Below are 27,467 nucleotides of genomic sequence, written 5' to 3' on the forward strand. Positions count from 1 at the left end.
ATTTGATGACGTTGATGTTGTTGCTGTGTACTCTATTCTTAGGAAGTCGAGGCATAAGAAGAAGAATCTGTCAGTTCGAGTATAAGGCCTCTATGTCCAAGTGTTTGGACAATAGACAGGATATTTGTTAACTTCTCGCATGAGAGGACGAAGGTTCGATTCTCAGCTGAAACCAACCTTTCAGTCATTACATAAATTGTCGTCGATTGCACCTGAGCGGCACAACTCGGCAGGACATATTTTTGCCATGAAATTGGATCAAAATCCGACGTCTTGGGGACTGTAAAGACATTCAGAACTATCAGGTTTGTCAGAATTGTCAACGCTGTCGAGATTGTCAAGACTGTCAATACAGTCAGTACTGTCAGGGCTGTCAGGATTGTCAGTATTGTCAGGATTGTCAGCGCTGTATCTTCGCATCACTACGGCAACTAACGGTGCCTTAGCGAACACGATTTGACGTCTACTCTAAAACAAGCAAATGACTTCATACAATTTGATGCGGTAAATGGCGTTCAAAAAGGACAAAACCAAGCTTCTTATGTCAAATCCCAAATTTGTATAAAATTCTTCAATTTGCAAATCTTTTTCATGTCGAAAATAACAGCCCTTCTACCCCTCCCCTCCCTTAATTTTCGTGCATTTTATGCAAAACAGCCAATCAGCATCTCCTTTCCAAGAACTTTCTTGTTGCTCCACGTGATCTTTCCCATCCATAGAAATTACTACCTTTTTCATTGCTGAATTCATCAAGATTGATGTTGCCTTCTATGTAAAAAAAATCCTCTTGAAGCCCATATTTAAAGAAAAAACAACCAAAAGCTGATAACAAATTGCTCGTGCTTAAAATTCTCTTAAGAAAATTTTTAAAAATAAAGCTCAATTTATTTTCCATTCTTCTGTCCGCTCGGAGAAAAATGAAGGCTAAAGAACATAAAGTCAGACGCTTTTGTTTACTAAAAAAGAAGACTTCTTTTTTTGCAATAAATTAGCCTCAAATAATGTAAATGCTGCAAATTAGAACCGAAAATTTGCGTCTTTAAACAAAAGCCAAATGCGGACCTTTTTGTGTTAAGGATATCAATTAGAGCAGAAATTTCACATCATAGACATTGCTATAAATGAATGAGCATTAGCATGCTGACTTATTTTAAGTGATTTTGGGCATAAAGAGCATTGGGGGCTGATTTTTTGAGGTTATGGGACATTGATAGACTGTAAGGCAATGGAATTGCACGTTTTGATTAATTTCAGCTGCTTTTTGAAGTAAGGAGCATCATCAATTCATGAATAGTTTCAGTTAGTGACATTACATGAGCCACATAGCCTAGCATGGAACTGGAGTTGCTTGCCAAGACTTCAAGACATGCCTGAAACTTCTCTTAATTTGTTACAGTAAAACTATTTGACGGAGTCCACCACGAAAAGGTCGAAGATAGGCACTTGGGTACAAGAGGCTATTGCAGCTGGCTGCATGTATTGTACATCATACTCTTGGACCCCCAACATTGTTAATTCATCTACATCATTTACGAACAATCTCCTAACTTCTAAGGAGCTGCTCATTAATTACGTGACAATCTTAAGAGGGTCATGGGTGCCAAGGCGTTTGATTACGCGTCAAACAATAAAAAAGACGGGTCCAAAATTTCCGATTTTCAATTTTCCTTGTTACAAAACTGATGAACGACTCCCCTAACCTAAATTCACAATTAAAAATTCATATCACATCCCACAAAAATTACGAAAATATTCATTATGTGGGAATAAAATTTATAATTATGTAATTATCTCTGGATAGAGCTCCAAACCCATTAAATTCACCTACGCTGGACATTTACAGCTCTGAAAATTCTCAAAATTGAATTAAATTTATTTTCACTTGCCATTTATTATCAATTAAATGTGCTTTTATGGCTAACCACATTTCATACATGAGTGGTCATATTTTTTGGCATGCTGAACAATCATCTACGCGTCTTTTTTGGTAACATACAATATGCACAACTGCATGCACGAATGTTCAACAATGAATTTCCAATTCGTGGCTTTTATTGGAATTAATTCAATAAGTTTCAACTGTTGCAATTTAAAAGGAATTTAAAAAAATTTATTTTCTAGATCATGTTAAAGTTTATTGGATGTTTATAAATTCATTTCGTCGATAAACATCCATTAAGTAATTGAAAATTGTCTTAGATGTTGAATTGATGTTCTTTTTTTGTTTAGAATATTGACTGGCCCGAGTGGCAAAGGCAAAGACACATCTAATATTTCATGTCAAATTATACGATGAGACACAGTGTGACTTTGACACAAAATGACTTTGACACAATGTGATTTTGACACAATGTGATTTTGACACAATGTGACTGTGACACAAAGTGAGTTTGACACGGTGTGGCTTTAACACAATGTTACTTTGACACGGTATGACTCTGACACGATGTGACTCTGACACGGTGTAACTTTGACACAATGTGACTTTGACACAATGTGACTGTGATACAATGTGACTGTGATACAATGTGACTGTGATAAAATTTTACTCTGACACGGTGTGAATTTAGCACAATGTGACTGTGACAAGATGTGACTCTGACACGGTGTGAATCTGATTCAATGTGACTGTAACGCGTTGTGACTCTGACATGGTGTGACTTTGACAAGGTGTGACTTTGACAAGGTGTGACTGTGACACGGAGTTACTTTGACACAGTGTGACGCTGACATGGTGTAACTCTGACATGATGTCACTTTAACATGGTGTGACTTTGAGATTGTGTGACTATGACACGGTGTGACTCTGACACGGAGAGTTACGCCGAACTTGTACTAGATTATGACAAACTAAATTCATATAATTATCTAATTTACCCTCAAAAACCCCTTTTTCATGCCTAGATCGGGATCTTCGCCGACTTACAGACAATCTTAAATTTATGACCTATATAATTTTTCCGAATTAAATTACATTCTTTTATCGCCTACATATTCTTTATAACGGAAATCATTTTAGAATACTTTACGGTAGTCATTAAGCTCCAAATTAAACTTTATTGAATATACACAAAAAATTTCTTAATTTTCTTCTCTATTTCTCTTTAGCTCATTTTTTATGCTCGTGTTTATAACGTTTATTGATTAAATTATGCAAATTTTATTAGAAGAAATTTTTCGATATTTTTGATCGGCAATCTTTAATGTATGCGGAACAATAATCGGCAGTGAAAGTTTTGCGAATGTATTTTTTTCGGATGTGTTTTATGTGACATTTATAATTAGATCAATGATGTTTGACAAAGGATTTATGTGATTTGAATGGTGTGTTTGGTTAGTGCTTCAGAAATTAGGCTTTGTGGCACATTAGCAAGGCTATAAACTTCAGTTTAGTCGTGGTAAGCTTGATGACTGGATAAAAATCAGGGCTAGAAATCGACTTGAATTTTTTATGAAGTCTAGTCGACTAGATTCGGATTTTTCATGCAAAATTCGTGTTTGTTGATAATTGCAGATAGAATAAAGAACAATATTTATTTCAACTCTATAAATATTAAAATACATTAAAGAGAGAGAAAGTACTCTCATACATTAATCATAAATAAAGAGAGAAAATATTCTCCTTTCAACACCCTAACTTATTTTATCTTCTTTACTTTAATTAATGGTGTTGCTCAATTACAGAGAGAAGGTCTCTCAAATCCCTAACTGCTTTTATACATTAGGATTGTTTCTTACTCCGACAACCTTTTTTAATGATCTAGCAAAATATAAAATAAACTCTATAATCTTTAACACTAATAACGTTATCAATATCCCAAGTTGCATCTTGTCGTTATCTATCAAAGTTATGTTAGTTTCATGATTCCTAGATCCTGTGTTGTCATCATTAGAGAAGAAACCCATTTTTCTACAACGATACAAACAGAAATGTTAAGTTTTAAAAATTGTTACAATATTTTTAAACTACTATTTCCTACTTTCAGAAAATTATTAAAATTAATTATCAACTTAATTTTCTTTTACTCTTTTCTTAACAAAGTACTGATACTTAATGACTATTAATGAATTGAAAAATACTTAATTTATACTAGACCGATGAACCGACGGTGCTTATTAAGCAATTCCACAGTAATTCCTTTCGTCAATAAATCCGCAGCATTTTCTTTTGTATTCACGTGGCATGTAGTCATCAATTTCTTTTTTATCGCATCGCGTATGAAGTGGAGCTTGATATCAATGTGTTTTGTCCTATTGCTATACACATCATTATTTGCTATAGCAATTGCGCTTGTATTATCCACATAAATCACAGTCCCTTTTGTGATTATATTCAGCTCGCCAAGTAATTGTTTGAGATACATTGCTTCTTGTGTAGCCGCCGCTAGCGCAGTGTATTCCGCCTCAGTGCTGGACAATGCCACCGTTGATTGTCTCACAGCTCTCCAACTGATCGCTCCTTCACTCAATTTGAAGACGTAGCCGCTCACAGATTTTCTAGTTGAAGTATCAGCACTCCAGTCTGAGTCACTATATCCATGTAGATCATTATCACTTTTCTTGTATAATAATTTCATGTCACTTGTTCCTTTTAGGTATCGCATAATTCTTTTTACTGCTTTCCAATGGCTTTCATTGTGGCACTTATTGTACTTACTCACATTATGAACAGCATATGCAATATCTGGCCTCGTCCCTTGTGCTATAAAGAGCAGACAACCGACAGCTTCCTGATATGGAATAGTGTCATCATTTTCTTTACTTTCCTCCAATTTGATGGATACTTCACAAGGATTTTTTACAGGCTTGCACTCGAACATTCCAAATCGTGTCAATACTTCTTTGACATATATCTCTTGATCGATATATATTCCTTCGTTCTTTTGTTTTATACGGATGCCTAGGCATCCTTCTGCTGGTCCCATGTCTTTCATCTCAAATTTACTGCTAAGATCCTTAATCAGTTTCTTTAATTTCTTTTCATCCTTATAGAAGATTAAGAAATCGTCAACGTAGATAGCTATCAATAAATTCTCTTGATAGTAAATGCAAGGATCTAATTTCAAATTTACTAGACCAAATTCCTTTAAGGTCTCATCAAGTTTTTTGTTCCAGCATCTGCCAGCTTGTTTAAGACCATATATTGCCTTTTCTAAGCGACATACCTTTCCAGATCCGTCATCGAACCCCTCGGGTTGCTCGATGTATAGTTCCTCATCAACTTCTCCTTGAAGAAATGCTGTCACAACATCGAGTTGATGGATTTTTAACTGGAATTTAGCTGCCAATGCAATCAGCAATCTGATATTTTGATATCGCACTACTGGTGAAAAAGTTTCCTTGTAGTCTATCCCATATCGTTGTGTGAATCCTTTTGCTACGAGTCTGGCTTTTCTCTTTGTAATCTCGCCATTTGTGTTCTTTTTGGTCTTGAATAACCACTTAGTTTTTATAATCTTCTTTCCTTTAGGAAGATCAACCAGTTTCCAAGTATTATTTTTAATGAGCGATTCATACTCATTTTTCATGGCCAGGATCCATTCTTCTCTATCGCCTCTGGCATTTACTTCAGTAATACTTACTGGATCATTGAGAACTTCTTCATTATCGCATTTCATGGCGAATTCTTCATTTGAGATCATGACAAGTCGCGCGAAATTTAGCCCTAACCTTGTTTGGCTCCTCGTGGTTACGTTAGGCATTGGATATTTAGGAGTCACATCTGGGATTGAGTTTGGTTGACTTTTCGGTGTCAGACCACTACTCATTTGTGGCACTTCCACAAATACTTCTTCTTCTTCAGATTTAAGCTCATCAACAGAAGATTCATCGTCATTTTTTGTGTCGTCATGTGTCGTAATCGGTGAGTCTCTTCCTTGACTTTCCTCATTGAAGTCAAGCTCAATCACACTCGATTCCTCTTCTGACACATGCAAGAATTTAACATTTCTTTCCACACATAATTTTCCAGTGTTTTTATCCACACATCGATATGCTTTTCTCGTTAAGTCATATCCGGTAAAAACCATTTCAACGGAATTTGAGTCAAGCTTCTTTCTTTTTTCTTTGGGAATCATCACCATTACAGGTGCACCAAATAATTTCAATTTGGTCATATCCACACGTTGCCCATAAAACTTCTCATGTGGTATTCCTCCGTGTACACTTGAAAAACTTCTGTTGATTAAGTAGGTTGACCAATTCACCGCTTCAGCCCAGAATTTCTTAGATAAATTCGCGTCAAACAGCAGACATTTTGTTCTCTCGATGATTGTTCGATTGAATCTTTCAGCAACTCCATTTTGTGCTGGCGTGTAGGCGCATGATGTCTCGTGTTTGATTCCACTACTCTTGCATAATGCCTCAAATTTTGCATTGCAGTACTCTAGGCCATTATCCGTCCTGAGTGTTTTGATTCTTTTTCCAGTCATATTTTCAGCATATGCCTTAAATTCCTTGAATTTGTCAAAGGCCTCAGATTTTTGTGCTAAAAAATATGTAAAAACAACACGACTATAATCATCTACAAATGTAATGAAATACTTAGCTTTGCTGAATGATTGTGTCTCCATTGGACCACACAAATCGCTATGAATTATCTGGAGAACTTCAGATGACGTTCTTGTTGATTTTGCAAATGGAAGGGCATGCTGCTTTCCTGTGCAACACACCTTGCAGCTCTTCAACACTTCAACGCCTTCGTTGAAATCTATTCCGTCAACCAATCCAGCCTTCATTTTGCTCAAAGCTTGAAAATTGATGTGGCCTAACTTTCGATGCCACAACATTAATTTGTCTTCATCCTTAACTGATGACAGACACTTGTTGAGCTGTTGAGTTTCCAACTTGTAAACTCCATTTTCAGCCTTACATGTTGCTATGACTTTGTTATGAGCGTCTTTTATCTGGCAGCCTTTTTTATCAAATATTACACTGTTGCCATTTTCAACAATTTTTGAGACGGATAGCAAATTTGCATTTGCTTCTGGCACATGTAATACTTCGCTTACAGTCACATTTTCATTTGAAATTTTTATTCTCGTCTTACCAACAGCTTTGACATGCATTTTTTGATTATTTGCTGCTACAATTTGTCCGACGTTGCATTCATGAGAATCAAATAATATTTCATGATGTGGTGTAATATGAGCTGACGCTCCGGAATCAACATACCACATGCTCTGTTGTTTCGCGCACATAGCCGCGCTTTGCAACTTATTACGATGTGAAATAAGAAACGCTGACTCTTTATTGGTGGTCGTTTCAGATTTCTTCTTGGCCTTGCATTCTTTTGCAAAGTGACCTGACTTTCCACAGTTATGGCATTTTAACTGTGATTTGTCTTTCTTTTTGGAATCCTTACCTTTCTGATTCTTTCTCACAAATAAGGCCTTCTCACCAGATGATGAAGCTGATGCCGATGTGGAATTATCTAGTAACTTTTGAATCACATATTCTGTAGTTAGCTGCTTACCGCTGGCATCCATGCTTAATACTAGTGGAGCATACTTTTCACCAACTCCCTTCAGAATTAAGCCTATTTTATATGCTTCTTCCATCTTCAGTTTCGACGCTTCTAACCTGTTGAAGTAATCTGTCATCTTACTTACATATTCTTGCATATCATTGCAATCTTTTAAGAATAGACTACAAGCTCCTGTTAGCAAGCTTACTTGTCGCGGAAGTCCTGCGTCTTCAAACATATTTGAGAGATGATCCCACATTTCTTTGGCTGTCGATAAATTTGTAATGTGACACTGTAACACAGGCTCAACTGAGAGCGTTAAATATGCCTTTGCTTTATTAATTTTCACTACATCCTTTTCAGTGCCAGCGAGGCACTCTGACAAGTCTTTTATCACTAGGATGTTTTTTATCGCCTCCTTCCAGGCATGATAATTTTCACTGCCCTTGAGGCGTTCTACACTAATGTCACCAATTTTTGTGCACATATTTAACTTTTTAATGATTCTATCTTTTCACTTCACACTTAATTCACCTTTCTAATTGTTTAATTTCTAGGTACTTCGTTAACTTTCCCTAGACGCTGTAACTGTCTTTATATATATATATATATTTTTTAAACTCACTGGTGAATTAACTTAACACAAAATAATTTCACTTTTAATTATTTCGCGTGTGACTAACTACGCTCTGCTACCATGTTGATAATTGCAGATAGAATAAAGAACAATATTTATTTCAACTCTATAAATATTAAAATACATTAAAGAGAGAGAAAGTACTCTCATACATTAATCATAAATAAAGAGAGAAAATATTCTCCTTTCAACAGTGTTGTCTTCAAGCCAGAGTGAGGAGGTCGGATTGAGGTCACATTCTTTCCTATGCAGACCATCTAGCTACAACTCTGCTTCTAATTCTGCATAATTTACCCACAATTTCATTTTCGCACTCCCAAAACATTGAGAAAAACTGCTTCAAAACATTGAAATTCAATCGATTATCATGCGATTGAAATAATCACAACTTAACAGTCAAACTAAAATCTCTCAAAAGAACATCCAACAAACTATAAATTCACAACTTTATGTCTCAAACTTCAATAATAAAATTCTAGAAATTCTCGCTGAAAATGCAAATTTCTTCAAATTTTCAAGGCACTTTGAGCACCATAGCTTTTATCATCACTGCCCTGTCACGATAAAAGCAAAATTATTCCTCCTCTTAATTTTACGATACAACAACAAAATAATCTTCTGCATTATCTTTTGTCATAGTGTGACTAGAGGCAATAAAACAAGCAACAAAATGCGTAAAAAGAAGCCAATAACAGTCAAGTTCACATTAATCTCTAGCATTGAATTGTCTTTATGTGATAGATGATTATGGTGATTTAACTGATGACTAATCATAAAAAATAATTGCATTAATAATAAGAAGAAGCAAGAGTTTTGATGGGAATTTGCCCGAACAGCACACTGTGTTCGATAGGGAACAGCTACTTCGATGGACATGAGTATACTATTTGGAATAATGTCTAGGTAATGGCTAGAGACAGAGTTGGCAGGATTTTGGAATTCCGGTCTCAAAAAGTTCAATAAAGCATCTCCAAATTAGAGTCCTGTCAACTTTGACTAGAACAACGGTCGAATGCCCACTTGGGATATCAATATTAAGACTCGAAGTCCCAATTCGATACCCAGATTCGCTACCATGACGGCTCCAATGACACTTGATCTCAATCCAATTTTAAGGCAAACAATTCAGTTCACCGAATTGTGTCACTCGGGTTAAACTGAACAAAAAGGAGAGGAGTGAACCAAGAGAATTGAATTTATGATTTGTATCATCTGGATTATGCCATTTGTAGCTTTTCATCTGGTAAAAATGGAAAAATGGATGGGGTTTTTTTTTGTTTCATGCATGGTAAGCTGTATTCAAGCTGTACTCAATTTTTTCATTGAAGGGGATTGTTTGGTTATGGTGTCAAGCATTTTTTGGTGAGAGCGTTTAAGGCTGTAAAATTGGCAAAAATGCAATTGATCCCGAACAAACCAGGAGAATGCTCTTGAGTAGAGCTCGAAATCGACCGCATACTCAAATGTCGCTCTAAACGCATACTCAGAAATCATTGAGCCTCCTTCGCAAAACTATGAACTGGCTTTGAATTGAATTTTTGATTCTTGAGAGTCTTCATCCTGAAATCAATCTAAGGATTCAATTTCCACACAGACATCACTAAAAGACACCTCCAAAAAGCTATCATTTTACAAATTTTTATTGAGTCTTTAAATCTCTTCCGATTTAATAAACATGTTAATCGATACATTGATTTTCATAAATTTCAAATAAATTGGTTGAAATTTGTCAAAATGTGAATAAAAGTTCTAATGCTACATAAAATGAACATAAGTGTTTTGACAAATTTTCTAGACATTCATATGTGATATATTGATTACTGCATGTATGCATTCCGATATAGAACTGAATGTGCAATAAATTATCGAAATTGAAAAGGTTCTGCACTGTAAATTATGTGCTGCATGTTTTGATAGTTTTCGAGCAATTTGACAAAATTGCTAATTCCTTTCAATTCCTCATTAAAAATTTCGACTCAAAATCTTCAATAATTCACGTCATAAACCTTATTTTCCATAGTAACTCAGCCACTCCCATTCCATTAACGATTAAAAAGTTCAATAAAATTAGTCAATATGCTCAAAAATTTTGACATTTTCTGTGGCTCAATTATCCATTTGCATTATTCAAATGTTTATTGAGCATCGGGCAGATTTGGTTTCATAATATCAACAAATATCAGCTGAATATATAATGACAGTAGCTTTTTTGGTGTGCTAATGAATTTGTTTAAGGAAACCTGATCCTGAAATGGAAATTTTTCGGTCGTCATTACTGTGCCGTTATTGTTTTTGCAGAGATTTTGTCAGAATTCAATCTAATTCAGCTGAATTTAATCCAATCTATTCAAATTCAGCTTAATTCATCTCAATTTAGTTCAATTAAGCTTCAATTCAATTTCAATTAAGCTTCAATTCTGCTTCAATTCAGCTTCAAGTCAGCTTCAATTCAGCTTCAATTCAGCTTCAAGTCAGCTTCAATTCAGCATCAATTCAGCTTCAATTCTGCTTCAATTCAGCTTCAGTTCAGCTTCAGTTCATCTTCAATTCAGCTTCAATTCAGTTTCAATTCAGCTTCAATTCAGTTCAATTCAGTTCAATTCAGCTTTAATTCAGTTCAATTCAGCTTCAATTCATCTTCAATTCAGCTTCAATTGAGCTTCAATTCAGCTTCAAGTCAGCTTCAATTCAGTTTCAATTCAGCTTCAATTCAATTTCAATTAAGCTTCAATTCTGCTTCAATTCAGCTTCAAGTCAGCTTCAATTCAGCTTCAATTGAGCTTCAATTCAGCTTCAAGTCAGCTTCAAGTTGACTTCAATTCGGCATCAATTCAGCTTCAATTCTGCTTCAATTCAGCTTCAATTCAGCTTCAATTCAGCTTCAGTTCATCTTCAATACAGTTTCAATTCAGTTCAATTCAGCTTTAATTCAGTTCAATTCAGCTTCAATTCAGCTTCAATTCAGCTTCAATTCAGCTTCAATTCAGTTTCAATCCAGCTTCAATTCAGCTTCATTTCAGCTTCAATTCAACTTTAATTCAGCTTCAATTCAGATTCAATTCAGCTTCAGTTCAGCTTCAATTCAGCTTCAATTCAGCTTCAGTTCAGTCCAATTCAGCTTCAATTCAGCTTCAGTACAGCTTTAATTCAACTTCAATCCAGTTTCAATTCAGCTTCAATTCAGCTTCAATTCAGTTCAATTCAGCTTCAATTCAGCTTCAATTCAGCAAAATTACACAAAATCGTCACAATTTTCAGCACAAACTTTAAATTGACAATATTGTTTGCATTTTCAAGCTGTGTTTATCCAACCATTATTTTTCAGCGGTGACATGTGTAGCTGTGCTAATGCTTTTTTATGAACAGATCGATAAAAAGTCTAACATTATTCATAATATATATTTTAATGACATTCATATCCTTATTTTTATATCACTGAACTTGCCATTGTTTGATAGATTTTTCCTTGTTGTGTTATTCATATCCATATCCACAACACATATATGATATATTAGAAATAATTTGTTTGGAGTGAAAAGGATATGGCTGTTTATATTACCCCCACCACCCCAACATACACCCCCATTCATTGTAGTTTTAGTTGCTTTTATGTGCTGACAAATGATTAATGCGCTTATTCAGAAATTGCAAGATTTATTGATTTCGATATAGCGGGTGATGAATGTTAGTTTTTGGAGTTTATTAATGGATGGGACGGGAATTTTGGATTTTAAAGTTTTGTTGATTGATTATTAGGTTGGTCCTTAATTTTGGATTGTCTAAGGCTAAGTTGTCTAAACTATAGTCCGAGGCACACTTGTGTGTCACTGAAATTTTGTGGAAAATGCTATGAATCGCATTCTGTGTGCGGTTTTAGTCAAGACTTACCTACAGGGTCTGTCCTGGTCTAAGGTACTGGCTTGGTATTGTGAATGAGGATATTATGCAAAGATGGAAAAATGAAGATCGTAGCCAGAAAGACACAACATGTAATGAAGAAGTAACATTCGGTCCCAGACGTAAGTCACACAAGCCAAAAGCCTAAATTATCTTCTAACTTCTAGGTGGAAATAGGTTTTTAACAATATTTTACCTTAATTTCAAAGCTAGAAGCTTGCAAGCCATCAAATTTCTCCATTATTCCTCACCACCGACCTCCTTAGTCTCCATACAAAGCAACAACAGCTACACAATTCATGTTCAACTCAACAGCATTGCACTTGCCAACTCAAAATTCATTCCAAATTATTTCTTCAATCAAACTCATCCACCATATTGACATCTTAATCTATTTCCTCAGAATTTCACTATAAACATTCAATAAAGTTTATATTTGAGGCGTAAATGCAATCGACGTTTCCTTGAAATCATGAAATATCGCAACTAAATTCCAATTATTTATGAGCAATGTGATAAAATGTAATGAAAATGTGGAAAAATGTGCTAAAATTACTTGCTCATAAATGGCCATAAATCTAGTATATATAAAAATGTTCTGAACGAGAGCTTTTTAATAAATTTTTTATGGTAATTTATAGTTTTTGTATCAATTTTGCTGGTTTTTGCGTGGAATTTATTTTTTGCTATAATAATAGCAACTGCCAATTGGGAATATTGAAGTGAAAAATTATTTGTTTTTGGCAGTTTGGGATTTTTTGGGGTATTTAAGGATAAGAGCCAGCTAGCCAGTCATATCAGGTTTTTAAGTACATTACTTTTTTAAATAAAATGCGATAAAAATTTAAGGGAGATTTGGGACTTTTGTAAGGTTTGGCCAAGAACCGCAAGTCTTCAGATTATGAGTTTTGATTGTGGATTTGCAAGCTTTGCAGATTTGCAGGTCTGTTGGTTTTGGCTGTACTTTAAAGCTCGTCTAAATCACCGGAGCTGCAATTTTTGACTGCAAGTCTAAAGATTTGGACAAACCCTGCATTTTTATATGCAAAACTCCAAGAAAATTGAGTAATTTTGTTCACGGATGGGTGTTGAGGAGAGTACGATTCTAATTTTGTATGAAGTTGAGTCGATTGGAACTGACTTTTCCATACAAAATTCGAGTTTGGAACTGACTTTTCCATACAAATCCGAGTTGACTTCGAGCTCTAGTGTTGAAGATGGGAGGAGAAGGGTTGGCTAAGAGGAAAGCGGAAGGATGTGAAGTTGCAGAACTAATTTTTGTGAATTGAACAAATTTCACATAAATTTTAATGAATTATTTCCAAAAATACTTATTTGAACCCTCAAAACATCAAATCACATAGAAAATTTCCAAATTACCACAAAAATCCATCTAATTAAAAGATTAATTCAACAATTCTGAATTTTAATTAAACTTTATCATTGCACTTGTAAAATGCTGTGTAAACAAAATTTCATCTGAAATGTATCAATTCAGGTGTAAATATGGATAAATGAAGCTATCAAATTTTGATGAATTTTAAACTTTTAATTAAAAATATTTAAAATGGAAAACCTTTTATGTTAATTCGATTAATGATGATTTTATGAATCATTTATGTTGAATGGGGTTTAAAAAAGAATTAAACTATTGAAATTCAATGCTGTAATCCAGAACTTTGTTGCAGTTTTTGAAGAGATTTAAAAGTGGAAATGATTAAAAATTCAATTTGAATAATTTGAATTAAATTTGAAATCGAAAAGGATTTCTCAGAAAATGAAGTTTTTTTTCAAGTATTTTCAATTTGTTTAGGGCTACGCCTGACTACGCCGCTGTACGAAATGTATCAGTAATTCAAAATCTCTAATTATAAATTAAAATTAAAAGAACATTCAAAATAATGAATAAATTACTGTTTGAATTGTAAATAAGAATTTAATTCCATAATTCATTGTCAATAAAGAACTTTGCGCGTAAAATGCGTCATTTTATGATTTCTAAATTAAGAAAATCACAAGAAAATCTTTCAAATTAATAAAAACAAATTCAGAAATTATCAATCAAAATCCTCAGAAATTTCATTTCCAACATTAATTTCAAAATTGAATCCTTTTAAATTAAAATTGACAAAATTAATGTAATTCGATTGTTCCACAAATCAAGTCTGATAAAATACAATGAGTTGAAGTTCATTGGAAAATTCAAACAATTTTCAACTCTTTGTGAACTGTACATAAAGTAAAGTTCAATCTTTACACAAGAAATTTTCTTATTTCAATTAAATAATGGCATTTACTTTTGTGATAAAGAAAATTTTGTTCGACAAAGGATTTAAAATTGTAAATTTTATTTAAAAGTTTGTCATTGATTTTCTCTTTTAGTTATTAAAAGTAAGAGTTTGAATTATTTTGAGAATTATTATTAAATTTGTTTTAATTGTTTAAAATTTATTAAAAGAATTCAAACAAATTTCAAATTGAATGAATAATTATTTAATCTTTATTTATGAATTGACTCCGAACGAAACAAACAAAAAAGGCATTACTTTGGAGACACGGAGTTTCAGGATGGAAACCAAATGTAGGCGGATTCCAATTCGTTGACAGTTCCAAATGACAAAAACGAAGATGCCGCCTCAGCGTCAAATGGCTTTTAAATAGACACGATCGGGACAAGTTTTGAATGGAAGCTAAATGTCGAGCACATGACATCCAAGTGGCCAATTTTTGGCTGTTAACATGGAAATTGTAACTTGGATACCATATGGCAGCCACTTGAGAGCTCTTGAGAGTTCAGTGACGAAGCTTTCAAACTTATCTGTGAACGAGCTCTGTAGTGGAGCTCTTATGTCTTTATTTGGCAGCCATACTGATGCGGTATTTTAATTTGTGTCGCTCGGGAACTAATCTTACATAAATTGCTTGTTAAATCAACAATATAATCACATTTTTATAAATTTTCATCATATTTTGAATGAATTTATCCGAGAAGCACATGTCACTAATTATACCAGTTAATAATAATCGGTTAATCAACTGCGTGACTCTAGCAATATGCCGAAGATTCAAATCAGCTCAAAACTCAGAATCACATCTGTCTGAATCCAAATTTTTAATCAACTAACCAATTTGTGCTGTTCGGCTTAATTGATGAACAATATTCTCAGACTATCCCCCTTAATTCCTCAATTATCATAAGTGTGCATTGTTAAAATCCAATTACTTAATTCCTTTTACTACCATAACAACCATCACAAGCATCTGTAACACCAGCAACAATTAAATCATAATTCAATTAAAATTATTCACATAAATCCATAATTTAATTAATCTCACATTATGATTATCACACGTAATAACTTAAACATGTTGACGATGCTATCAAATATGCAATTTTCATTATAATTTTCCCAACCATGTATTTAAATTAACTCTGTGAAACTTACAAATTAGATAATTTAGACACATCTAATTTTAACATATTTTCATGCCATTGCTAATGTTCTAATTCCTCTCAGTTTACTGATTCCCGTTTGGTAATGGAAAATTATTGCTGATTGCTGATGTAAGATATCTTTGAAGTGAAATGGAATTGATAAGAAGAAATTTTCGATTCTTTAAAGGTTCTTTGAAAAATGAGAATATAAGAGCGTCGCTTTATACTTTAAAAGGTAGAACGTGTTGAATATGAATATAAATTGAGTGTTTTTAGGGAGAAATTGTTAGGATTTTCAAGGTGAATTTGGACAGGAGGGAGGAAAAGTTGCTTTAAAAGGGCGATTTCATCTGAAATTCAAGAATTTGAAGTAAGTTTAATAGAAATTCTGAATATTTCACTAAGGTTTGGAACTTTACATTAAAGCCTTACTACGCTGGCTGGGAAGATCAGCTGAAATCCCTGACCTCTCGCAGTTGAAGTCTAAAACCAGCTCTTTCTTTGGCTGTCCTTTGTAAATTGCCAATAGCAAGATCTAGAGCTCGAAGTCGATACACGTGAACTTTACTTGAGTCGAATCGAAGTCAACTAGGGTTTCTGAAAATCGGCATTTTTAAAAAACGACCCATTTTCCGTTTTCGTTAACGTCATCAGAAACCCAAAATTCGAATTGGTTTTTTTGGTCGACTCTAGTGGACTTCGAGCTCTGCCAAGAGCTACACTATTTCTATCAACAACGATGGGTCAAATCCCGTCTCTTTCTTGGGAATTCTTGGGAATTCACATGATATAGACAGCTACGCACTCGATAGTAGTCATTGGCAAGCTGTTTTCAGCAATAAAGTCAGATTCTTGGTCAGATACAATTGTAATCTAAGGGATACCATGGGTCGCAATTGATCTGTAGGGTCAGCGAAGTAAATATGCAACTATGGACCTTGATTTTCATATTTTTTGTAAATCAGATGAAAATGTGACTCAAAGGCACTCTTCAAGACACCCCCAACCCCAAAATAAGCCATCAAAATACCAAGAATTTCACTTACATCCTGTAAAATTTCAACCTCAGGGATATAGCAAATAAAGTCATCATATTTTCCTTTTTCCTCTTCTCCATCATCATAAAACATCTGTTTCGTAAACTGATTTTTGTCTGCATTTACATTCTGCGTATATGATTTTTAAGGATGTGTACATAAAAAAAGCCTCACAAGTGGAAGAAAAAAATATTTCTTTTTCCGTTCGGAGGGCTTCGTATGAAGCACAAAAGCACAATGATGAATGACGGCAGCAAGAATCATGAGAATATCCTTTTATAAGGTTGAATCTCTTTGTGGAAGTTGTTTTTGAAAAGTTTCTGCGAATCTTTGACTTTTTGAGAATTTAGATTGAAAAAAATTGTCATAAAAGACTTGAATTGAAATTCTATATTTAAAAAATGCTTAATGAATGTGCTTGACTTTTTGACATTTTTTCCAAGGCTTATCAAATGCTGTACAATTTATTTTCCATAGAACTCGGCAATTGTTTCAGGCAGATAGAGACTTTAAATCCTTTTTGAAGCTTGATTTTTTTTTAGACTTTACTAATTAATTCTTTTTAAATGTCATGTGATTTATATAAAGAGTAACTGTGGGTATTTATGCATCTGGAGTTAATTTTTGCAGTGCTGGAAACGATCTGGAAGGAGATTAGCCTTGAAAGACATTTTTTAGGAGAATAATAAAGTGGATTTTAAGCACGATTTTTAAGATAAGATATGACCTTGGATAGCTGGCATAGATTGCTTTAAATCCAGTGATATCCAGTATAATCATAGCACATAATCCATTACTTACATACCTCGCTGTTTGTACCGATCATTTGTGATCCATGACCTCACCTGTGATCTTAATACGTCTGCTATAGCTGACTCTATCGCTGGTTCCGTCTGTCAGTTTCCAAATGCTGTGCTATGTCTCTTATCAGCTTCTCTCCTTTAGTTCTTGTGTTTTCCTCGTTTTCTTTTACCATAAACAAAATTTGACTTGAATGCCTTATTTAATGGAGCTTCAGCAAGTCTCATGCAACAACATATCCTGTCCACCGGAACCTGATCACCTTAATCCATTATCCTAATCAAATCCTTTATCGAAATTTCCAGAATGACTGCTGTTTTTGGAAAAATATTTCCGAAAAACTTCCCAAAAAAGTCTTAGTCTCAGTTTCGGCATCAAGAAGCCTTAATTTTGAAAAACATCTCTAACAGACAATGGTCCTAAAAGTATTCTCTGTGCCTGTTATTGCATATCAATGACTCCAAGGTTTCCAATTTCTTTTGTGCTACGGATCACTTAAACCGTAGCACAGCCTTAAATCACCCCTGAGGACATCCTGAATATTAGCTACGACACTCTGATTGTCCATCACCGCATCAAACAATCCCCATTTATAACAACTTTATCAACAAAACAATTTTTTCTTCTTCATTGCTCTACATTTCATCTACAAATTTCAATTACTCATTGTCACCGTGCTTTCCTTTTTCTCATCCAAAGATGATAAACATCTCTAAGGTATTTAAAACACTGCAAATCTTCTACATTTTTCAAACTTAAAAAAGTTGTTCTAGTGCAAAAAGAAATGAGGATGAAGTAACAAGTCTCTTTGGGATTATTATTGTCTCGCTAGTATTGTTCCTAAAACATCTTTTCAGCATCTTAATAAATAATTATTCATAAACAAAAGAAAATGAGCATCTGCGTAGCTTTGTTGGCGGCAATAATTTGCTTTTGTTTTGGGATATTTTTTTGGGAATTTTTTAAATGAATGGCTGGAATCAGGGTTGGATTTGATGGATTTTTGGGTGGTCAGTAGGGTTTTCTGTAGTCTTGGTCTGACAAATCTCGAATCTTGGATCTTAATAATGTTCTTGAAGACCATTGGTTGCAATTTGATTTCGATTGAAATTTCTAGGGTTTGTCCTAAACTGTAACTTTGAATGAACTATACGGTGATGCCAAAAACTGATGAATAGTGCTTCTAAAATGCAGGAAATGAAGCCGATTCTTAGCCAAACCCTTGAATTCTCCTAATTTTAGCTGCGGAACTGACATTCTCTTTAAAATAATCATGTAATTTCTTTCACAACCAGCAACTAGTGAATATGCACATCATAGGCATCCGCAACATAATCAGAGCAAAAATATTAATCCCCGCTGAATGACATTTAGATTTTCATTATTATAAGTGATGCCTTTTTTTCATTTTCATTATTACTTCTTTGTGAACTGATTAGAGCCTATATTCTTACACAGTGTAAGTTACACTAATGAATTTTTTACACTTTTCATCAAAGCTTTGACACTTGACTGTCATCCATTCTCATTACTTAGCTATTAGAACATCCATATAAATGAATATTGCGATCCATAACTATTTAACTTACTTCTTGTATAGGATGTTGACCTAAATCGATGATGGCAGTTGAATATCTATGGAAGTCAGTGGAAGCTGTTTTTAAGTAAAATTGACGTGGAATTTATACATTAAATATTTTAAAGAGAAATGTGGAAGTAAGAGAAGGAATTGTGTGACCGAAATATGTGTCTTTATTGGTTTGGTATCAAGGCATTGACACTCTTCATCCGCTTTCATCCGGCCCATACAAATCATTCATCCGCTTTCATCTTCTTTCATCCGGCCCATATAAACTTTTCATCCGCTTTCATCCGGCCCATATAAATCTTTCATCCTCTTTCATCCGCTTTCATCCGGCCCATATAATTCTTTCATCCGCTTTCATCCGACTCATACAAATCTTTCATCCGGATGAAATTTTTGTATGGAAAAAGAAAAAAAACACTTCATCCGGATGAATAATTATTATTTTAATTTATTTAGAATGATAATTTTTTAGAAAGCAGTTTCTGTGATTTTTATACATTATGTAAAGAACAGGAAAGAATTATCTGAGTTTTAAATTAAGATTGAGTAAAATTTGGTAACATTTTACTACATTTTAACACATTTTTCTATTTTTTCACGTATATTAATAGTTTTTTAATAACTAATATGGATTTTATGATGCAATGATCATTGCTAAAATGTTGAAAATAGCTCTCGTGTTTCTTTACAAGGTTAAAATTCCTCGAAAAGTCTAATTTTGCTTAGATTATATTGTATTAAGATGAAAATTCCTCAGAAAAGCCCTGCATTGCCTCGATTTTTGTATATTAGAATGAAAACAAGTCAAACAAGTCAAAATTTAACTAAAATTTCCTATATTAGAGTGAAAAGCCGTCGAAAAAGAAAAATATTCACCTCAGTTTTGCTATATTTGATTAAAGTTCCTTCGGAAGAGTTATATTTTTCCTCAATTATCCTCTATTAGGGTGAAAATCCCTCGAAAATGTCAATTTTGCTTTAATTTTCCTATATAAAGATGAAAAATCCTCATATAAACCATAATTAGCTTCGATTTTAAATTATTAGAGTGAAAAATTCTTAAAGAAGCCATAATTAGCTTTGATTTCCCTATATTAGGGTGGAAAACCCTCGGAAAACCCATATTTGTCCTGGATTTTCATATATTATTGTGAAAAATCGTTGGAAAAGCCAATTTCGACTCCATTTTTCTGTATTAGTTTGAAAAACTCATCAATTTAACATCAATTCTCATATATTAGGTTGAAAAAGTTTGAGAAAAGCCGAATTTTTGGACGAAAAATGATGAAAAATCATGGAAACTGTTATATTTTATCTTAATTTTCTCATACTTGAATGAAAACTTTGGAAAATGCAATTATTTAAACTAATTTTCTCATATCAATGAGGTAAAACAACATAAAATATGATTTTTGTATTAAAAATATTCAAGTAAAAATTTGTTTAAAATCATTCATCTTCTTTCATCCGGCTCATACAAATCATTCATCCGCTTTCATCCGGCCCATATAAACCTTTCATCCGCTTTCATCCGGCCCATACAAATCTTTCATCCGCTTTCATCCGGCCCATACAATCTTTCATCCGGATGAAATTTTTGTATGGAGATGAAGAATCCTTTCATCCGGATGAAACGTGTGTCAATGCCTTGTTTGGTATGGAAGGTCCAGAATTTAAAGTCGACACGAATTTGGAATCGTCTTTAAAGTCTGAAAGCTTCTATAATTTTACATGCTAATTCTAAAAAATGGACATAATCATTGAACTTAGGATAAATGATAATAATAGAGCAGTTGGACATGATGGACGCTAAACATTGACATTCATCAGATCGGCTTTTAGCCCTGGACTTAGCCTGGATCTCTAAAACTCACAAGAAACACTCAAACCATATCATTTTGTCTTGATCCAGATTGTTCCTCATCATTTTGAATTCCACAGTCACTCCTAAGCTTAACCACAAATTCATGAACATCCTTATGCTGCTTATTATCCAAAGACCTCTTTACTATATCCACTCCATTACTCTCAATCTTTAAATACTCAATTTGAGCTTCCTTATTCATCAGAATCTTAATATTCTCCCAAACAGCTTCAACAACTTCCTTCGAGCTTCTAATGACTAAAATTGAAAAGAAATTGTTTCCTTCATCATCAGCATGCTTTATGATTTCTAAAATTTCCGGTTGTTTAAAATACTTGAAGAATATTTTCAATAAACATTCATGGACATGCTTGTCATTGTTATCATATGCAGCTATTTGCAATAAGTTTTTACTTCCTGCATTTATGTTGGTCAACATTTTCTTGATTTGATCACGCAATGTGACTTTTTCCAGTTCTTCTATCATAAAGTCAAGGACATCAGCTGATGAGAAATGTGCAGCAGTGCTGAAGACAGTTTCCTGCTGGTCATCAAGTTCCAATAAAATTTTTGAGAATTCTTGATTGGATATGAATAAAATTTTAAAGTATGTCCACAAAATTTGATGGATTTCGAGAGGTTTTGGCCTGCAGGCTGCAATTTGAAGGAGGTTCCTCTTCAGTTCACCTTTAGACTTCATAATTTGCCTGAATTGGACATCCGTGAAGTTAATTTCAAGCATTTTCATCGTCATTTCAATAATCGCTGGATTTTTGTTGGATATAACCAAAAAATGAATAAAATTCCTTCCATTTTCATCAACTTGCAGCATAAAGTTCTTCAGTTCCTCCTTATTCTTAAAAGTTCCAACCAAAAGTCCCCAAAAAGTCTCATGAAACTCCAAATTCTCATTTCCAGCCACAATATGAAGCATATTCTGATCATCATTTGCTTTTTGCATCACAAGCTTCTTAAACAGCTTCAATAATTTTTGAGAAGCATAAAACTTTTCAATTTCCGTCCATAAAACCTTGAGACTTTCTTGATTTCCTGTTTGAATGCAGACATGCAAAATATTTTGTTCCTGACTGTTGACATTTTCCATAAGTTGGAATATTTGGCTGTTGTTGAAGAGTTTGAGCATTATGGACAGACATTTATGGAATCTTTGAGGTTGAAGGCTTGTTGTGCGGGCAAGGACGTCGAAGACATTTCCATTTGGTGGCTGTGAGGACTTCTTTTCTAGAATTTCACGGATGAAATTCGGACCTGCCTTTTCGGATGTTTTAGTGACGAAATTTTCAAATACTTCAATGCTTAGGCTTGATTGCAGTATGGCATGGGCAATATCCTCACGATGGATCAGTTTCTTGATGTCTGGAACTTTAAGGAATTGCAGCATAAAGTCCTGGAATTTCGTGAATATTTTGGAATTTTTGGTGTTAATTGCGATGCTTCTGGCATTTTTGGATAGTATTTTGTTGACTGCTGCATAGTCGCCAGTCTTAAGGACATTCACAACAAGGTTCGCAATATATTCATGGTTCTGGATGAAAATTCCACCAAAAGTCTCAATTTCGTAGAAGCTTTTCTGACTTTTCTGTAGCTTATCCTGAATCTTGTCCCATTCTTCAATAATATCATTAAGAAACAGCCTGATGACTTCAAATTTCTCAATAGTAAGGATCTTGACAAACATTTCAAGAATTTGTTCATTAATTTTTGGTTTCTTAAGTGCTTTGGCAATGAAGTCAGCAACAAGGAACTCAGCAATCGTGCCATGTCTGAAGACATAACTGGCATCAATTTTAGTCATTAATTGAAATGAATCGACCTGATTTTCAGACCAGGCATTGCCATTACCTTCTAATCCAAAAGATTTTGAATATTCAGGAAGTAAATTTTCCATCGCAGCTGATTGATGGACTTTCCAAAAATTAAGGCACATTTCCAAGCTCTTTTCATCTTTTGTGGACGTCCATACCTCGCACAGACTTTCCACAAATCTCTTGTAGATTTTCGATTCCTTTAAGTTCAAGTCTGCATTCTTATTATCTTTAAAGATGTCAGCAATCATTGTCAACAATTGTGGAAGTCCAATTGTCTGTGACTGTAAAGATAAAGCTTTGTCAACAAGAACTTGTGCTGATTCACAATAATTATCAAAGTTTTCAATCAAAAGACTTTCTGCGTCATCCTGACTTGTCACCAATTCTTTGTCTTTTAAGTCCATCAGCACCCAACTTCTGACTATAAAGTTTATGGCATTTTTGGCAGTAAAGTCATCAAGTTTGAAGGATTTTTCAATTTGAAGCTTAGTCTGTAGTTGATTTTGTAAATGGAGTCTTGTTGTAATCCACAGCTGATTCCCTCCATTTGCCTCAAATGCTATCAGTATGTGGATGATGTATTCTATAGACTGTGGGGCAAGTTCGTCAATTCCGTCAAACAGAATCAAAATTTTTCCATTTTTATAAAAATTCTTGAAGAAATTTCGTTCAATTTTGGATATTGACTTAAGGACATTGTCAGTCATGAATGATGGGAATTCTAAAGACTGTGACTTAACTTGTAGATCCAACATCCTCAAATCGACGTAACTGATCCATTTCCCCGGACTTTGATCACATAAAACATTCAATAAATTCTTTAAAATCCAAGTTTTTCCAGCACCAGCAATGTCTGATATAAGGACAAATCTATCCTCTTTTATATCCATCAATAAATCCTTTTGTGACAATTTAATTCCATTTTTAGAATTGTCAATGAAATTCCTCGATTGAAAAAGGAATTTTTCGACTGACTCGGTCGCAAATTTTGTGTTAATTGAAATTGTTTGATCCTCAACTAACAAGTTTAGTAGATTATCGTCGATTAATTCCGTAAAATGCTTGAAATTCCTTTCTTTTTGTTCATTAGTCACTGATTTATCTGTCAATGACTCAACATTCCTGCTCAGTAATTCAAAAAGAGAATAATTTGAATTATTTTGAAAATTTACTTTCCTTTGAAGCAGTTGTTCCTGAGTATTGACTGTTAAGTCATTCCAATTGTAGTTTATGTTCATTATTGCTGGTGTTAATGGATGATTTGACATGTTTTGAAGCAGTTCTTCACTCTGACTTGGACTTGAAACAATGAAAATGAAATTTGAAGCTTCATTGACTATTTTTGGTAAATTTTCGACAATTTCTTTGGAACAATCCACAAAAATATTCAAATTTGTCAATGGTTGCTCAAAGATATCTGCGATTTTGAAATTTTTCAAATTTTCTGACTTGATGAAAAGGTTTTGAGCGTCAATAAAATCTCCAAACAAGCCTTGGACATGCTTATAAATGTCAATAAACAATAATTTAGGCACATTTGTAGTCACAATGACTAATTTACTGCTGACTAATTCCTTAACATCCTTAACATTCAAAATCTCAAATTCCTGCCTCGAAATCTCATCCAAAAGTCCAACAATTGCATTCAATTTCCTCGCGTATATCCGACTCTTCAAGCTAAACTTCAACATTTCAGACCAAACGTAGTTCCGGAAAAATCCAAACAATCCTTCATACTTTTTCTGTAGATGAATAAGCTTCAATTCATCATCATCATACTGTGCGAGAATTTGCATAACTATAACAATTAATTCCCGATGGATATTCTCACTACGGTGTGATTTAAATGCTGATGATATGATTCCGTTGCATTCATCGTCGGGAAATTCAGATTTATTTAAAGACCACTTGTCGGTTCCTTTGAGGATAGCTTCATAGATTGTTATAATATCTACAGTATGTTTATAGTACGGATATCCCATATTTTCGTAAATTATATTAATCACATGATGACAAAGTTCGCGTGATAATATTCCTTTAATGACTTGATCATGTGAATTTGTTGATGACTTGGCTGGGATGATGATGAATTTCAATGGATGAGTAGATGATTGTGATGTGGTTGAAGGCGATAAGTGGGAAGTTGGTTCCTAAAATAGAAGATTAATGGATTAATTAGATTGAAATTTGGTTGCTCGTACAAATATACTGTGAGGGGAGGGTTTGAGCCTGTAATGTCATTAAGATTGTGCGAATCATTGGAATACTGGCAACGGATGCTGGAGAGGGATCAGCTTCTTGTGAGAATCGAACTCTGGTCCTTACAAATGAACCTAAGTCTCAACAATCTGTGACTTAATCACTCGGCCATAGAGGCTCTACTCTAACTCTGGTAGCATTTTCTACAAATGGCTTTATTCCCTAGATTCCAATCCGAGCTGCACAATACAGGGATGTGGATTGTTCACCATAAAAATGGGTTGATATTAGTTTTCGTGGAGCCGTCAGAGCAACTTCGTGTCTAACCGTTAAAACGACCACATAACGATGCCCTACTGCACACATTGTGTTGTTCAAACGGTCTACTCTGACACCACAGAACCTTGAAACATAGTTGGCAGAACTCCAACGTGGAAGCGCTTCCACTGGAGTTCAGACTCTCGTCCATAAAGTCCGGAGATTCGGACTTCACTAGAATCCGCATATGGACTCCATAAATAAAAATCCAGTGGAGTCAGGACTCCCAAAAAAAGTTGAGTCCGCATTCCTAAAGTCCTGCCAACTCTGCCTTGAAAAAATTAAATATCCACACCACATCCAATTCCCAACACACCAAAACTTACCACACAACTCTCAAAGTCAAAGATAATCCTCAAACTTTCACAAGACGCTGCAATATCAAGCATCTCAATGCCAAACTTAATCTTGTTAATATCCTCAAACCATTTCATCATCTTTTCACGATATTCGCCTTCTTGTTGCTTATTGATTTTTCTGTTATTAATAAATGATCGTGCAGACAGAACAGCAACCGAATTATTGACGTCACCAAGCATTTCATTGATTTTAGCTTTTTTCTGTTCATTGACATGTTTGTTTGCTATTTTAAGATCCTCATCACTGAGGACATCCTCATGAGTGTTGAATTCTGTCGCATAAAATCCAAGAGATTTAAGATAAAAATAAACTTTGATTTTTTTTGCGTCAATAGCTTCACTTAGTGCTGATTTGTTGGTGTGATTGTAGATAATTTTAAGGTTTGGATTGTTGTTGATGTAGTTGATGATGACTAAGAAGTTTTCGGACTTTATTGCATCCATTAATCCAATTCTATCAGTGATAATCCTTTGCAGTCGCTGATTATCTGACGAGTCTGACTTGAAACTTTCAGGAAATGGAAAGTCTGAATATTCCAGCAAATCACACAGAATGTCAAGCTGATTTAACTGAAATGCACTTGTGGATATTTTCTCTTGATGCTTAAATGGAAGCTGTTGAATCAAATGAGTACAGTAAGTAATTAAATAGTCAATGACTTCCTTGTTTTTGTTTTCAATTGCTGTCAAGAGCACTGATGGATTTGAGTGGTTGATACTTGAGTTGCAGGATGAGAGGCTTGTCTGATCCTTGTTGTCATCTTCAACACCATGATCTAACAATGATGCCATTGATATGACGTGATTTATTGCTGATTTATCGTCTGATGTGTCATGAATCTCATCGAAATCATCATGAATAATGTCTGACAGATATTTTTGGGATTTTATGGTTAATGCTCGTCCGTCACTTTCAAATGAAACATCTAAGGATGCTAGAAATTCCTTTTTGGTTCCATATGCAGCACAACTTTGAATGATTTTAATGAAAAATTCATCAGACAGCTTCAAAATTCTTAAGAATCTTAAAATAAGAACAGTATGTGTGACTTTTGGCAGCTTTTCAGCTAGAATGTCCTCAAAATTCTCAAAATTCTTGTTCAAAAATGAATGCATGAAGGTTGTGAAGTTTGAAACCTTCTCAAAGGCCTTGTCTTGCTTCTTAATGCTTAAAAAAATTCCTGACTTCTCTTCATGGAAGTAAAATTTGGTCGCGCCTTCATTTTCTGACGACAATTGCAGAATCAGCGGACGATTCTCAAATTTAGTCAGTGACTTTCTAATTTTATCCAGCAACTTGTTCCTTGTCAACTTTTTTTGGACGAAATTTCCTTTGTAGAATTCAAAATTTTTATTATTAATCACAAAAATGAATAAATTTGGATATTCATCCAGCCGTAAATCACTTAATGACATTAACACGTCATCCAACTTCCATTCTGATGTGAATTTTAGGATTTTACAGTTGATTTTTGCTTCATTGTCGATGTAATCCTTTGTAAATTTAAGGACAAACTTCTCGTCTACCTTTTTGAAATTTCCACTAAGGATGTCCAACTGTGGACCTTGATTGCTCATTTTGAATATGATGAAATATTTTTAAGTCTAAAGCCTTCAAATTTTGTACACAAAATGATGCTGATAAGTAGAATTTTAAAAATAACATGCATATTAAGTGACGCATAAGTGACTTATCATTTGTTGCTCATTTTATCGTGAGTATTAGAGGTTCTCCATGTCGGGAATGATTCATCAATTCAGAGAAATTGTTGATTCAAGCCAGATGTCATATAGAAACATAGGACTGAGGACTGAGGACGACTGAGGACAACTGAGGACAACTGAGGACGACTGAGGACGACTGAGGACGACTGAGGATGACTGAGGACGACTGAGGACGACTGAGGACGGCTGAGGACGACTGAGGACGACTGAGGACGACTGAGGATGACTGAGGATGACTGAGGATGACTGAGGACGACTGAGGACGACTGAGGACGACTGAGGATGACTGAGGATGACTGAGGATGACTGAGG

At 34.3% G+C, this 27,467-nt stretch overlaps 2 protein-coding genes across 6 annotated transcripts in view; one reads left to right on the top strand and one right to left on the bottom strand.

Moving 5' to 3' along the window:
* The window catches only part of RYa-R (RYamide receptor), a 173,737-nt gene that overhangs the window by 12,910 nt on the left and 133,360 nt on the right, over positions 1-27,467 (top strand). Inside the window, exon 1 of one of the 5 annotated variants that reach the window (XM_070635056.1) lies at positions 15,692-15,805. The exons of the other annotated variants lie outside the window; for them this stretch is intronic. The gene's annotated coding sequence lies outside the window, so the exon portion shown is untranslated. Of the gene's footprint in view, positions 1-15,691; positions 15,806-27,467 lie in introns of those variants that run through there. 5 annotated transcript variants of the gene reach the window in all.
* Positions 19,017-26,945, bottom strand: LOC139086569 (uncharacterized). Its single transcript, XM_070635052.1, has 2 exons — positions 25,398-26,945; positions 19,017-24,704 (listed from the first exon to the last, which is right to left on the bottom strand). The coding sequence occupies exons 1-2, from the start codon at positions 26,844-26,846 to the stop codon at positions 20,745-20,747; spliced, it is 5,409 nt and encodes a 1,802-aa protein (XP_070491153.1). The 5' UTR covers positions 26,847-26,945; the 3' UTR covers positions 19,017-20,744.

Source organism: Chironomus tepperi, unplaced genomic scaffold, assembly GCF_022539635.2.
Source record: "Chironomus tepperi strain 1889 unplaced genomic scaffold, CSIRO-AGI_Ctep_v1 contig_85, whole genome shotgun sequence".
In the NCBI taxonomy this organism is placed as follows: Eukaryota; Metazoa; Arthropoda; class Insecta; order Diptera; family Chironomidae; genus Chironomus; species Chironomus tepperi.